This window comes from Podarcis cretensis, assembly GCF_951804945.1.
Source record: "Podarcis cretensis genome assembly, chromosome: 7".
In the NCBI taxonomy this organism is placed as follows: domain Eukaryota; kingdom Metazoa; phylum Chordata; class Lepidosauria; order Squamata; family Lacertidae; genus Podarcis; species Podarcis cretensis.
In genome coordinates, this window is record NC_137176.1 from 55,349,572 (window position 1) to 55,365,413 (window position 15,842).

Below are 15,842 nucleotides of genomic sequence, written 5' to 3' on the forward strand. Positions count from 1 at the left end.
CCAGGCCTGCTCCTTGTCCCTTGAGTGCTTTTCCTTCCCTCCCCACTTAAAACGTGGTTACAAAGCATGGATCCACATGGATCCTCAGGATTTTTGCACTGGGTCACCCCAAATTCACCATCAGATCACATAGCATGTCCATGGCTACAGCTTGCACCATAAAACACACACGCATCCACTGTTTCATGGGGCCGCAATGGTGCAAAAACGTGGTTACAAAGCATGGATCCTCAGGATTTTTGCATTGGGCTACCCCAAACTCACCGTCAGATCACATGTCTGTGGCCACAGCATGAACCATAAAAATCATACATCCACTGTTTCATTTAGAATATTTTTTTCTTGTTTTCCTCCTCTAAAAACTACGTGCGTGTTATGGTCAGATGCGTGTTATAGAGCGAAAAATACGGTAACTCCTATAAGGAAAAAAAAATACAATGAACTAGGTTACTGAATAAATGGCTGTGTTAGGAGGGGCAGTTAACTAAGTAAAACTGAAGCCCCAAGTAAGAAGGGGAGGGATTTGATCAAGAACTTTCAAGATTCAAGAAGGTCCTGATATACAATAACCAGAAAACTCTTATCTAAAATGTATAAAATTTAGAATAGTTGGTAAAGGATGAGGAGGTAAAACCAGCTATGGTGAAGTGAGCAGTGGACTTAGGTCATAATATACAGTTGTCAGAGTGGGGAAAATTATGGAAGGAGGACATTAAATTCACCGCATGCTACACTATTAAGGAGAACTATATGAAGATGTTCTATAGGTAGCACCTAACACCGAGCAGACTTGCTTTAATGTATAAAAAAAAAAAATGGACAAGTGTTGGAAATGTAAAGAAGTGGCGGGCACAACCTATCAGGTTTGGTGGACATGTAAAAAGATGAAGGAATTTTGGGAGGTATTTTATAACAAATTTAAAAAGATGTTTAAAATCTTATTCTCCCAAAAGCCCGAAGCATTCCTCTTGGGGATCATTGGGAATGAAATTCCAAAAGACTTTAAGAAAGTATTTATGTATGCCACAACAGCAGCAAGTCTTGATTGCCTAGAATTGGAAAATGGAGACCTTGCCAACTAAGAGAGACTGGTTGATCATATTGATGGAGGAAGCGAAATTGGACAAGCTGACAGGTCAGATAAAACAATACAATTTTTTTTAAAATGATTGGAATATATTCAAACAATATTTGAAAGACTGATGCACATAAGGTCAGCTAACTAGCCAGGCTAGAGGCCTTGTGCCTTATCTTGTGCTAGGAGCAGCTTTACTCCTAAAGTTGTAAACAACATTCCTAAGTGTCTACATTTGACAAGAGAGAGTCCTTTGTTTCCTTGCCTAATGAATTGGTAATGAAGGAAAGACCATACATGGTATAATTAGTATTGTGTTGTAACTTTAGATTGGGGGAAGTTTAGGCATATGTATTGCTTTAACAGATAACAGCTATGTACCGTATTTTTCGCTCTATAGTGTGCACCGGACCATAGGGTGACCTAGTTTTTAGGGGGGGGGAAATAAAGGAAAAAATACCACCACCACCCCCCCCCAGGTCCAGGAGCGGTGGCAAGATTGCGCGCAACCTCGCCGCCGCTCCCAGAGCTTGCGGGGGTGGGGGTGGGGAAGCCCAAGCTTCCCCCGACCCCAGCCCCCAGAACAGGCAGCTATCCGCAAGCCTTCCGAGCGCAGTGGGAACTCCCGCCGCGCTCAGAAAGCTTGTGGATGGCTGCCTGAAGCCTGGCGAGCGCAGCGGGAGTTGGTGCGGCGCTCGCCGGACTGCAGGCTGCTGCCCACAAGCCTTCGGAGCGCTCCCAAGGCTTGCAGATAGCTGCCTGAAGCCTGGAGAGCGAGAGGGGTCGGTGCTCACCGACCCCTCTCGCTCTCCAGGCTTCAGAGAAAGCCTGCATTCGCTCCATAGGACGCACACACATTTCCCCTTCATTTTTGGAGAGGGAAAAGTGCGTCCTATAGAGCAGAAAATATGTTACATAAAGCAGGCCCCACCTTTTCGGGCTTTGCTCAACTTTTGGAGAGTGATCCCACTGGGCCTTTATTGCCAGCAATAAACACCCTTTTGTTATTCCTCAATGCTGCTAGAGTTTTTCCTTTCAGTCCAGACGTTTATTTTGCTACAAGACCATTATGGAGAATTTTTTTTTTTTTTTTGACTGGTTTAGGAAAACTCCTGTAAGGAAAAAAATAGTAAAATGCAATGAACTAGGTTACTGAATAAATGGCTGTGTTAGGAGGGGCAGTTAACTAAGTAAAACTGAAGCCCCAAGTAAGAAGGGGAGGGAAGTCAAATGCTAATGGATTACAGATGAATCAAATAAATAAGTATGCATTTGTGTGTGTTTTCCCTTTTATTATGTTTTAAATATATATTGTTTAATTACAGGAAAATCAAGTTGTTACAGTGTGGTATGATGAATGTATGTCTGAAGAAACCAATAAAAATGGACTGGGGCGGCGGCGGGGGGGGGGGGAATACAAGTTGTCCCATACAGGGCTGATTCACTTCTTCTTAGAATCACTTCCCTCTCGTTTCCTTCTCTATTCTCAGTTGTTGTTTTATTGGCCCTGCCGCTTCTGTGGCAATACATTGCGTGGGCAGGACTTCAGGCTGCAGGTATGTTTCAATGCTACAGAGCAGCTACGTGCCAATTAAGTGGGATGGGGACCAGGCTGGGCTGAATCCTCCTCTTATGTTATGATTTTTTCCCCCTGCAAGGGGCACTGAAAGATGCCAACCTCCACCTGCCTTCTGAAGTGGTACAGCCCAGCGCGGGTGGGGTGGGGGGGTTCACATTATGTTTCACACAAAGCCTTTCTCCGCCGTATCAGTGGCGCGTGACGCAACAGGAAAGCCGGGAAGCGGCCGAGAGGCGCAGCTGCCCCTGGTTGTGAGGAGAGGCTCCCTCAGAACGTCTCCTTCCCCTTCTGGCAACCGGACGACGGCGCGTAACGTCGCACTGCATTGCGGCTCCCCCCCTCCCCCCCCCCCCACACACTCTACCGGCCCGCCATAAAGAAACCTGCGCTGGGCCCAAGCGCGCGGCAACCACTTGGCGAGGCCCCTGCGCGCGCCTCGGCGTCTCCGCCGCGCGCCAGGAATGGTGGGGCTGAACCTTTGATGGAGCGCGGCGATCCGAAGCCGCGCGAAGGTGAGTCAGCGGCGAGGGCGCGACACTCGCGGAGCCGAGGGGGAGCTTGGCCGGCCTCTGGCGCGAGGGAGGCGGGGAGGAGCCCAGCTCGGAGGGAGAGGGATGCCGAGGCGGAACGAAAGAGACAGGGACCTGAGGGACGCGGCGCGGGCGGGAAGCCGTTTTCGCAAGGCGGCTGCTCAGGAACCAGGTTGAGACCAGCCTGGGCGTAATTCCCATGGGACTCAGTGGGAGTAACTTACGAGTAGGCACATGTAGCATTGCACGATCATCCGTTCCCTGGCTGGGGCTGTTGAAATTGGACACCATCGAAAAGGGATAACAAACCACGTCAGACATGATGCTTCCAAGTTGGCCTGCCTGGCCTCTTGCAGGTGGCAGTTGTAAGGCCTGAATCTCCAGCTGGGTTTAATATTACTATTACAGGTACTAGTTTTATTGTTTTATGATTATCATGAAGCCTCCAAGTTGGCCTGCCTGGCCTCTTCCAGGTGGCAGGTGTAAGGTCTTAATCTCCAGCTGAGTTTATTGTTGTTATTGTTGTTATTATTGTTTATTATTATTAATAAATAGCAATTAACAAGAACAATAGCAAAACATTAAGAAAACTGTGTATGCAGTTTACAAATTTCAGCTGGGTGCAAATAGAGGCAATCTGCCCTTCTCTACCCCCCTCTCCCAATTAGCCTCTATCTGCAAGGCTGCCCTGTGACATCACCAGGGGCTGGGCACTGAAGTGTCAGGGTCTGGGATGCTCCTGGCCTGGCAGTCCTGAAAATGGCCTTGATTTTCTGGGGAACATGACACTTGTTTTGGGAAGCTTTTAATGTTTGATGTACTGCAGTATTTTAATTCTTTTTTGGAAGCCGCCCAGAGTGGCTGGGGAGGCCCAGCCAGATGGGCGGGGTATAAATAAATAATAATTATTATTATCATTATTATAAATTATTACTTGCTGTGATAATTGCACTGCATTAACCACAAGTTTCTTTTCTATATCTAGGGCCAACATTAAGAAACTTCTTTTTCGGCCAAGTTGCTTTTTAAAAATTTTAGACAGAAGATGATCAGTTCATTTTCTTATTTTGAACAAGAAGAAGTGGCGTGGCTCATGGACCTCCTGAAAAATTGGATGTATCCAAATAATTATCTAGGAATTTTCACAGACTATACAGTGTACCTCTTGGTGATATTAACACCATTCATAATTCTGCTGTCACCTGTTTTAGTTATTCTTGGATGTATTTACCTTTCTAATTTTCTTCTGAATATTTACAAGATAAAGATTAAGGTAAAAGGAGATGATTATCTCAGTAAGTCATGGGACACTGGAAGGAGGGCCGTGCTTTATCTTTGGGACATGTATGGCAAAGTGTGGCATGGTAAGCACCATTTTCTCCCCCTTTCAAATTGCACAGGGACAACTTGGGTAATAGGATTATTTATTAATCATGAATTTTAAAAGCCTTATTTATTAAAGTTTTTGTTAGAAATACTGCAGAAATCAATTTTAATAATATTCACTTGTATCATGCAGTTCAAGTGTTTGCATACTTTTATCTCAGTAAGCTTGACAACAGCCCTGTAAGCTGAACTGGTAGAATTATCAACTTACCTAAAACTGCATAGGCAGCAGTCTTTTATATGTTTACCTGGAAGAAGTCCTGCTGACCTCACTGGTTCTTACTAATGAGTATGGGATTGTATCACTAGGCTACAATTCTATTCATACTGACCTGAGAGTTAGCCATATTGAACTCAATGGGTATTAGGAGTAGACCTCTATCTAGCTACTATTTATTTATTTATACCCTGCACTTTAGCTGAAAATGTGAGTAGACATCCATTTATTTATGTTCCCAGAGTGGCTTACAAAAGTTACCAGCAAAGCAGTCCTTTTCCTCAGACACACAACTTCAAATGACAAAAACAGACAAGGAAAAAGGCATGAGGAGGGAATAGTTAAAAGGCAGATCAAGTATCAGTTCTAACAGTTACATTTCTTGCAGTAACCGGCTGGGATGAAAGGTAGCTTGATAAGAGTGGCTTCCAATGAGTGACACTTGAGGAAGGGCCAAAGAGGTGATGGAATAGCCCTGTTTCTCTTCTCTCCCTCTGCTCTGCTTTATGGCATTTTGGTACTTGACTACATGAACAGGGACTTGGGTTATCATTATTGTATGAAGATTCTATGCATCATTAAAATCTTTTCTTTTTTTTACATGATGGAATGGTAATCTAGTAAAAGTACTGACATCCCTGGAAGTGAAAGCATCATTATTCAAACCACCACAAGATGTGTACCAGATACATCTAGAGTCCCTGTGCTACATTAATATAGGGTCTCAGCAAATGCAGTGGGTTTCACTTCCCAGGGTGGAACAGTGGAGATACCCAACAGTAGGTCTGTGCACCACCTGTGACCATGAGGTATCCCCATTCCCAGACTAGAAGCCCCAAATTCCAGTTTCTTTGGTTCTAGGCTGGCTCTCAGCACCCCTCACATGCAAACAGCCAAGTGCCATGGGAACAGGGGAGATGGCAAGCCAAATAGGAGTTTCATACCTGTCAGCAGATTGCCCAGTTGGCTGTACTTTTGGCTATTTGAGAGGTGTGTAAGCTTCTGCCTTGATCATGGCTGGGCTGAGAAGCAAGAAGGGGTGAAGTGTCTGAGAGGAATTCACTGTTGGGCTTTTACAGTTGCTCTGTCAGCACAAGTATTTCTGCCTGCCAGATGAAATGATCCCTCCTCTCCTCCCCACACATGATGTTCCAGGGTTTCTCTCGACCCTCCAGAGTAGATTGGTGGAAGTAGAACAAGGAAAGCCCCATTGCACTAGAGAGGCCCTTGTGGTGGCTTCCACTAGAGTGTCAGGTTAGTTGCATCCAGCCCTGTTGGTCCTTTATAAGCCTTGGGTGAAGTTTTTCATTTCTGAACCAACAGCTCCTTTAGAGCTCCAGGCTCAGCTGCAGAAATGGGTAAGTGTGCAACTGTGTCTGAATTTTAAAGAAATTAATCGCAGGCACAGGAACTGATGATAATTGGGACCAAAGCATGTGGGAAGGAAGTTAAATCCTTCCCTTAACAACCACAATGCCAATGAGCATTTGCCTCTCAATCCAAAAAATACCAACAATGAGGGGTGGGGTGGGGTGGGGGGGAGCTACTGGTGGAAGTTTCTGCCCTAAGCCTCATACCTGTCAAAATCATTGCTGGGAAAGGAAGGACCACAATGGAAATCTAACCTTATGATTATGATTATTTTATTTTAAGCACAGATGTAGGTGCTCACTGTGCAATTAAAGTATCATCTGATTCAACTGTCATTGTGGTGAAACAGGGGAATACAGGCTACTCAACACTGTTAGACTAAAAAATTAATTTGGAGTCCATTTCTGACTGCAATAACTCTACTAACATTTGACATTCCTCGCAATTTCTTCTGTTGCTTTCTGCTATTCTTAGGGGCTTGATTGAAGCAATGCTAAAACTCTTTATTCTGTGCTTTGAACAGGTTATGAGGTGCACGGGATGGATAAAGTACCAGAAGGACCAGGGCTTGTTGTATTTTACCATGGAGCCTTTCCTCTAGACTATTTCTACTTTGTATCTAGACTCTATTTGCAGACAGGCAGACTCTGCCAATCAGTGGTTGATTACCATTTTTCCAAAATACCAGGTAAAATGTAGTGGGTGTGCATGTGCATTGTGTTGCAAAACTTTAAAATGTACACCATAATTTTAAAATGCTAGTCCTGAAACACAGGCGTATCTGGGTACTGTTGCACTGCTGATAGGAAATAATATGCATCTTGCCTGGACCAGTGTTAGAAATGGCCAGTCTCGGGGGCAATTTTAGAAACGCCCAGTCAAGTCCCTAGGTATGTCATAATTGACATTTCCACTTGTTGTGTTTACATTGGCTTTAGTTTGCTTCTACATTTATATAGGTTTATACAGATGTGCCCAAGGACTAGTGTTTCTCTGTAACCTCGGGATGTCTAGGATGGCTCTTTCAGTGTCTAGTACCCCTCTGAAAATATAAAATAGGCCAAGATTAGCACTTTATGTAGTATCTCCTGGAAAGTTATTTGAAGGATACAGTTACTTGCCTCAACAAACCAAGAATAACTAACTGTGTATACTGCCCAGAAGATTCCTTAGAAGATGTGCTAACCTGCTGATAAAACTACAAGAAAAGTCTAGAAAGATGCACATAGAAAAAGAACACAAATGATGGACTCCTCCAAAGGGATACAGTGGTACCTTGGTTCTCAAACTTAATCCGTTCTGGGAGTCTGTTCGGTTCCCGAAACCATTCGAAAGCCAAGGCACAGCTTCTGATTGGCTGCAGGAGCTTCCTGCACTCAAGGGGAAGCCATGTCAGACGTTTGGCTTCCAAAAATGTTCACAAACTGGAACACTTCTGGGTTTGCAGTGTTAAGGAGCCAATTTGTTCGACAACTAAGCCGTTTGAGAACCAAGGTACCACTGTATTTCACTTTCTATGCTCCCTGGAGCCATTGCTGTTTTGCCAGCTCTCAGCTCTCCTTATCCAATGCCTTTCCTTCTCCCCTCTTTTCTAAACAATCTGCTTCCTATGTTTTCTAAATTTCAAAGCCTAACTATAATGTCTTGTCTTGTACCGCTGTGTATTCTAACTACCTGAATGCCGCCTGCTGATTCAAGTCTTGTTTCCTTTGGGGTTTTTGTTGTTGTTGTTCTGTGTGTGAGTGTTTTAAGCCCACATCCATGAAGCCCAATTTGTTATTTTAAAGAGCAATATTTTTGTTTGCCTCTTTCAGAAAATAAGTTTTGACCTTGAAAGCTTTTAGATATGACTAGTTTATATAAGTGTTGAATGAACACATTTTATTTTTAGTGATTTGTTTCAGGTTCTCAGCACTCAGTTATTAAGTATCAAATATTAAAGAAATTCTCAGTTTAGTAAGAGATTTGTGTATTTGTGTCTGTGCGTGGGATGGTGCCCTCCAGAACAACAAGGTAACTGTTAGTACTTCAGGAGTCAGTGTGCTTGTGCTCCCCTCCCTTTCTGTCTCCCATCCAAGTACTAACCAAGCCTGATTCTGCTTAGCTTCCAAGATCAGACAAGATTGGTCGTGTTCAGGATAGTATGGCTGTAGACCCACTTTCTCTCTGTCAAGTAGCTAAGGAGCACTCTCAGAGTAGGTACAACTGATCATGTGTTAGAGAGGGGAGGCAGCTGTGCTCTGTTAAATTAACTGTGGGTTTCTATGTTTGATACATTTGCCTTGGATGAAAGAGGAAGAGAAACATTGGAATCTAATGCATTTATAAAAACACATTTCAGAACACTGTTATACAGTATGCATAATTAAGCCCTGGTAATCCATTTGCAATATCTAAGGCTGAAAACCTTGGAAACTTAGGACAACATCCAATGGTGCGCAATGGATTCGGGTTTCTTGTCTACCTACCTAGCCCACAAAATGCCCATAAATTCTGTTTCAGAGGATCCTCGGATCCTCCAGAGCAAATTATGGGGGTATATGGGAGGCTTTACAGCTGAGGAAGGTGAAGCCTCTTCATGTTACTGAATGCTGCTCATGCTATGTTGGATCTTGCCCTTAATTTTGAGTAACTTTTATTGGACTCAGTAGGAGTTATTTACATAGGAGCAGGCTGCATGAATGGCATGTAGATTTGCTTTCAAATTAAATGTTAGATGTTGGGAGCAGAATAATATATCAAGCTTTGGTTTCTTAATGTGTATATAAATATTTTGGTGTTCCAAAAAAGGATGTGCAACAAGCTGCATGTTTGCATGGATGAATTAATGTAATGCTCAGAAACACAAATGGATGCTTTCTGTTAGCCCTGCAGTCTCATGCCTTTTCTGTCCACAACTGATAAACATAATTTAATTTTATTACATACAAGACAGATGCCAACTTTTAGGCTACAGTCCTACACTTACTTACCTGGCAGTGAGCCTCACTGAACTCTGGTTCTGGCGTCTGAGTGGAAGTGTATAAAATTGGCTGTTGCATTTGAACCTATCTTTCAGAAAAGATGGCAAAGCTTTCACTTTTTTATGTCTAAAATGTGCAGGATGTACGTTTTATATAGTGTGTTTTCCCTTTAACAAAGTATTTCTCCTGCAGGTATCAAATTGTTTTATAAAGTACATGGCCTTACACATGATGGAAGAGAGGAATGTGTTGAAATTCTGAGAAAGGGATACTTGCTTGGAGTCTTACCAGGTGGAGCCCGAGAAGCACTTTTTAGTGACGAAAACTACAGTCTCTTGTGGGGTAGCCGCAAAGGCTTTGCTCACGTGGCCAGAGATGCAAAAGTGGTGAGTGGCCAGGTGCTGTAGATTTGAAGTGTGTGTTTCTGGTTTTTCTTGTGTCCCTGAATAGAAAACGCATTTGCAGCAAAGCCGTAAGAAAACCTTTCAAAATATCAGTGATGCTACAACCGTTTTATCCATGTGTGGTGAGAAAATACTGGCAGGTTGTCTGGACGTGTCATGGGATGAGAAATCTCATCTGCTGGACAACTCCACCTGATACACTAGTAACAGGATAAAGGCTACAACCTTTCAATAGGACAATGACCAGCAGTGCCTGTGCACCAGATGCATTTAACTTTAGAGGGAAGTTAAACTTACTTGTGGAGGGTAAAATACATTAACATGATCCAAAGGGGAGGGGGTTGGATCCTTAAAGCAAAGGTTTTTCCTTTTGTCTTATGCACTTGATATTTTCTAACTTCAAAAAACTTGTTAGGTGGGGCATAAGAGAGTTAAAGAAATGAGAGTTAACTCTTTCCCACTGGAAATCAGTGAGATTTAAAAGTTTTTATCTTTGGGCTCATGCCCCACGACAGCTGAAGAAATATAATTTATTTATTTCCTTCCATTTGTATACCACCTTTCTTCCACCGTGTAACCCTGGCCAGGCACACATCAGTTCAGCTTCAGCAAGGTGGTGGTCTCATGTGGCTCCAGACCGCACCCTGGGATGATTAATGAAAGGGAATCCCCTCCTTTTTTCAAAACGGCAAACAGATGCATGAATATTCTCACCCACTCATTTTCTTAGTATTAAATTGCTGAGTAACTTGCTCTAATTTTCATTGGCAGTGACATTACTTTTATCACTACAGTATGTGAATGAGTCTCAAACTCTTGTCCTTCCCCTTCCCTCCCCTTCCCCAACTGGGAGGGGGAAACTGGAAGCTTTCGCTTTCATTTTTAACAAACTTCAATGTAGCATTATGCCTGAAATTGGTAAACTGTTTAGTTAAACTTCAAACATTGTTTCAATAAAACATAGTTCAGAGTTTACTTGACAATGAAGTGAAAGTTTCTGATGATCTCACAGATGCACCAGAGTAGCTGGGTTTCCCCAGCCAGATGAGCAGGGTATAAATAATAAATTATTATTAAAATTATTATAACGCAAAAAACCAAAGCTTATTAATGTAAGGACTAAACCATAGTTTATCATTACATTGAGATGTGTCGATTTCAGTTTATGTAATGAGCTTAAAATACTGATGCTGAAATTTAGAGAGAAATAGGTGAAGTGATAAGTTTCATTGGAAAACTGGTTTCAGAATTGTGGCATCTTACCATACAACACCTTTTTTATACATGGAGATAACATCCATGAGATGATTTCCTTTTTGTGCATGGAGGATAACGATGATATCAATACAAGATATTTAAGTAGTGGAGGCTGAACTACTGCCCTAATTGTGGCTACTTTTCTCCCACCTTTCTCAGCCTATCATCCCTATATTTACAAAAAATCTTCGGGAAGGATACAGAGCACTTGGAAAAATATGTAAGATTGATTCCCCTTGCATCTTCCCATATCAGCTTATGCCCTAGGGCTAAACACATTACACATAAGTAAATTCCACTGGCTTCAGTTGGACTTCTGTATAATTGTGTTTAGAATTTTTATCCTGGAATATTTTTGTTGTCATCTTGAACTTTATGCTGTCATACATCCTTCTCTGCGTTGCATCACACTGTCTTATCCTAGCTCTTTTTCCTTTACCTGCTCCATCTCTGTTTGTGTAGTTCTTCCTCTTCAGTTTCTTTGAATTTGTTTAGGTGTCCAGTTGTGCCTGGTCCATGGCCGGGTAATGCGGATTTACTTGTACTGTAGTCTAGTATGTATTTGTGCACACATTAGCACATTGAAATCAATGAGGTTTAAAATATGTATAATTATACAATGGGTTGAGGCTGCTTATTGTGCATGACAATTTAGACATACTTTTTGCACAGTTAGCACCAACTGCATGGCCTTTGCTCATCTATTATTAAGGCTTCTTCTCATTCCTAAGACTATATCATATTACCATATATTAAAAATGAGAATTTTTGAAAAATTTACACACAGGGCCATTTAAGTGGCTGTATGAACGTACCCGATGGCCAATTGTTCCTGTATATGGAGGGTTTCCAGTCAAATTTTGCTCCTATGTAGGAGATCCCATTCCTTATGATCCGAATATAACAGTTGAAGAACTAGTTGAAAAGGTAAGTTTGGTGTACTAGGTTTTATTAATACCTATGTTCTGAAGTACAAGGCATATGCGTAATGTAGTACTCTGGGAGTGCAATCCTATGCACACTTTTCTGGGTGTACATCTTACTGAGTTCAGTGTTTCTTGCTTTTCAGTAGGTATGCATAAGGTTACATGGTTAGGATGCAATCTTACACCCATTTACCTGAGATCGATTCAGCTGGACTTACTTCTGAGTAGACATGTATAGGTGTTCACTTAAACTCCTCACTGGAGTATCAGGAAGTCCTGGGGAAGAAAACAGAAGAGATGCATTGCTGAAATATTGGACTTAACGGAAGAGAAAATGACAGTGGCCAAAAAATGCTGAGGTAAAATACTGGGCTTATAGAAAATAATGGAAGGGACCCAGCATACCCCAATTGCCTAATATGGTTTTTGGTTTTCAAAAGAGCATTACAGATAAGAAACCAGTGTTGCAGGTTCACACAGTGAAAGTATCAACACTTGCCTGAAGACAGAGAAAGTGTAGCAGAATTAACCTACAGTAAAATTGTCTCCTGGGTTTCAGTGAGCCTCTCCTGTCATTTTCTGATGCGTTCTTTTGTGCACACCGGGAATTTGAGAAAAGGGGAAGATTACAAAACTCGGGAGGGTGTCCTCCAGTGTGCTTTATAGTGGTATAAAGACATTAAAAATAGATTAGATTATACAGGGGAAAATATTTCCTCAAGTTTATTTTGAAAGGTTGTAGGGTTAGTTTCACTTTCCCATTAATTTCAGTAGGAGTAATTAGGTCTCCTGGTGTGAATTCCTACGTGGAAAGGGGTGGAGAGAGGCATTCCACCTTTAAAGGCCTGCTGGCTTGGAGCAACCAGGCTGGAAAGTGGGGCGGTGCTGAACTTACCTCCTTCCACCCCACTTGTGTCTTCCTCCCTGCTTCCTTTGGTTTTAGTGAGAAGATAATTAGTTGTACCAGCTTGAGGTTCTTCCCTGGAACATTCTGTTTCCGGTCCTAATGACAGCTACCACTGGAAGATCACTGGTAGTACATCTATGCAAATAGAGTTTTCCATGGGTATAGCAGGAACATACAACTCCCTTGCTACAACAGCTTCACTGGCCTGTCGGTCTGTTTCTGGGCACAATTCAAAGTGCTGGTTATGACCTATAAAGCCCTAAGTGGCTTAGTTCCAAGCTGACTGTATTTCCCCTATACAAACCAGCTTGGGTTTTGAAATCTTCTCCTGGTCCTGCCACCCTGACAGGCCTGCTTGGTAGGGACTCAGGTGAGGGTCTTATTGATGGCTGCTCCCGGACTCTGGAACTACCTCCCTAGGAAAGTTAAACTGGCTTCCTCCATGTTGTACTTCTGCTGGCAGATGAAGACTTTTTCATTGCAACAAGCCTCTTGAAATTGATTGCTTTTAATGAAAGAAAGGGCTGGTGCAATGCTGGATTTATTGTTTTAAATAGATTTGAGAGACAGAGAGTTTTAATTCTATCAATGTTGAATTGCTTTTTTTCTGATATCTGTAAGTCATCTTGAGTCCCTGTCGGGAAAAGGCAGGGTATAAATAAATGAATAACAATAACAAGAATAATTCTATGGTGAAGATGGGTTCTCCACTGGTAGATCATTAGATCTAAGGACAAGGGGCACTTCTATGCCATTCTCCACCCGGTAGATTTGGATTTAGGATTGCTCTGCTCATAAATTAAATGTAATTTGCATTTTTTAAAAAAAAATTAAAGGGAAGGGAGAAAAGATGGAACACAACAGGACACATGACCTCTGAGAATTGCATGGAATATTAAGTGACAGAGCTCTACTTAAAAATTGGACCTACTAGGGTCCACAGCCACTTTGTTGTGTAGAAGGGTTAAATACTTTAAACCTACACTTGCATTTATATATTCTGGGGTTATATAAAAATAAACATAATATTTTCTGGATTTTTTTTTCAGACAAAAACAGCAATAGAAGATCTCAGAGATAAACACCAAAAAATGCCAGGTAGCATACAAAGAGCACTGTTGGAACGATTTTATAAGATTCCAAGTTAATAGGAAAATTATTTTGAAAATGTATATATTTCCTTCCTAACAGTCTTACAGTATTTTATTTATACAAGCATCTCTTTTGTTGAAAAAACATGGCTAATGTTTTGTATCACAGAAACTGCATCTTTCACTCTTAAGAAAAGTGCTTGAGTTGAGTTTTTGCCAGCTGTTTTGAGGGGGGGGGGTTATTTATCCAATTCAATTGGAGTTTAAGCCTGGTTTTGGAATTGAAACTGCCTGGGTCACCCTGATGGGGGTCTTTTGCTGGGAGAGAGTCAGGAAGAGTGCAACTGTTGATTCTCCTGGACCTCAGGGCACCTTTTCATACCATAAACCATTGTATCCCTCTTTCCAAGTTACTCCTGGGTAGCATTGCTCTTCTGCTCATACCATCTTGGCATACCAGGTAAAGTCCTAACTGGACAGAGAGTCTGGATTCAGTGTTCCATGTGCTGGTTACCTCCTGTTCGCATCACTGTGATGCATTTTATATGAAGCAGCCTTTGAAAACTGGCCAGAAACTTCAGTCAATACAAAATACCAACTGGGACTAGTCATCTTCACTGGATCCCTTTATACCTTTAACACAAGAAAATAGCTCATCTAGTCTAGCATCTTTTTATTGTGGTGGCCAACCAGAGGCATATGGGAAATTGAAAGCAGAGCCTGGACACAGCCCCAAATTCCCCTACATGCCAATTTAAACCCTTTGTGCTCTGAAGCCTTGGTATCTGAAGGCTGGCCCGCATTCCACATATATCTGCCAGGACCAAAAATAATCATCAGCATAGGATGGAGAGTATGAGATACTGGAGCAAGAAAGTCAAGAATGAAAGAAAGAACAGCAAAGGAAAGAGAGCAGGTCACCAAAGAAGGAGGGGGAGGAAAGGTTCACAGGAATATTTGGTGCAAGGAAATGAGATATTGCTGTCATTCAAAAGGCTAGAGCAAAAAGAATTGTTTTGATGACTGAGATGGAAGTGGGTGAATTAATGATTAAAATGAAAGCCCAAACCCCAATTTTCCTGTCTTATCAAAGTCATTGAGCTGGATTCAAGTAATGTTATGCACTAATGGAAACCAACATAAGGAAGATCCTGTCCCTTCCTAGGCTAGCAATATGAAGATACAGTAAAAATCAGCAGGAACTGTGCCCATATCTGTTTGCCACTTGTAAGTTGATTTTGGTTGTGGTGACGCAGGCTGGACTTTCAGCCTTCTAATCCATGCAAGGCTCCATCAAAGTGATAGTGATCTCAAAACTGTGTGAGAAAGCCTGTTCAGAATTGATCCCTTGGTGATGGAACGCCATCATCAGAGATGCACACCGTACAATTGCTTTCATATCTTTCTGGAGCAAGACAGATACCTTTTTATTTTCTCAGGCCATTTAAATTATGTTCTACATTGGTTCTACTACTGGATTTTATTCCTCTGCCCTGAGTTTCATAATGAATTATTGCTACTAAGTCTCTCTGCCCCATTCTAAACCAACTTTCCTTTTTTAAATATATATATGTATATATATATATAATGGTGTGCTGTTGATTTTTTGTTGTTGTTATTTTATTGGTTTTAATCCCTATTTGTCATCCTGAGCGTTTTGATTATAGGATTATACATTGTATGTATTAAAAAAATAAATAAATTCAGCTGCCCAAATAAGGTTGGTGTATGATTATATTGCAGCTCAAATCCATCCAAAACTGCAATCCTACATACACCCATTAAGACATTGGACCTACTGGACTATCACTCCCTGATAGACACATGAAAACTTGTTTGATATATTGTTCTATGAGATTCCAAGTACATCTGTCTGTAATTCCAACCACCGTATATAATTTGGTGCTGTAATTAGATAATTTATTTAGGCATTTATTAAAGTGTTTGGGCTGCTGCTGTTTAATGGCAGATTGGCCCATAATTAGACATCTGTCATCAGCTTCAACTGGCCGGCTAAACCAGGTGAGGGTAGCCAATGAGTATGAAATCTTTGGTGAGTTAGGCACTTCCACTGCATGCAAAGACCTGAGTGGACAAAACAAATCCAGATTGGAATCCCCAAGTTAGCTGGATAGC

At 41.8% G+C, this 15,842-nt stretch overlaps 1 protein-coding gene across 5 annotated transcripts; it reads left to right on the forward strand.

The window, feature by feature from the left end:
- Positions 1–2,615: 2,615 nt before the first annotated feature.
- Positions 2,616–15,434, forward strand: LOC307219859 (DGAT1/2-independent enzyme synthesizing storage lipids-like). 5 transcript variants are annotated; one of them, XM_079983372.1, is made up of 7 exons: positions 2,616–2,631; positions 4,170–4,548; positions 6,682–6,846; positions 9,314–9,507; positions 10,942–11,002; positions 11,570–11,709; positions 13,665–15,434. In XM_079983372.1, the coding sequence occupies exons 2-7, from the start codon at positions 4,230–4,232 to the stop codon at positions 13,761–13,763; spliced, it is 978 nt and encodes a 325-aa protein (XP_079839498.1). In that variant the 5' UTR covers positions 2,616–2,631; positions 4,170–4,229; the 3' UTR covers positions 13,764–15,434. The 5 variants fall into 5 exon arrangements, with proteins under 5 accessions (XP_079839498.1, XP_079839495.1, XP_079839499.1 ...); XM_079983369.1 differs by lacking the exon at positions 2,616–2,631 and adding an exon at positions 2,653–3,166; XM_079983370.1 differs by lacking the exon at positions 2,616–2,631 and adding an exon at positions 3,190–3,356.
- The last annotated feature ends 408 nt before the right edge of the window (positions 15,435–15,842 follow it).

Bases quoted from the DNA above. Each gene is read 5' to 3' on its own strand.
- LOC307219859 (XM_079983372.1), top strand. From the start codon at position 4,230: ATGATCAGTTCATTTTCTTATTTTGAACAAGAAGAAGTGGCGTGGCTC. The intron at 9,508-10,941 runs GTGAGTGGCCAG...CACCTTTCTCAG, and splicing joins TGGCCAGAGATGCAAAAGTG to CCTATCATCCCTATATTTAC. The intron at 11,710-13,664 runs GTAAGTTTGGTG...TTTTTTTTTCAG, and splicing joins TTGAAGAACTAGTTGAAAAG to ACAAAAACAGCAATAGAAGA.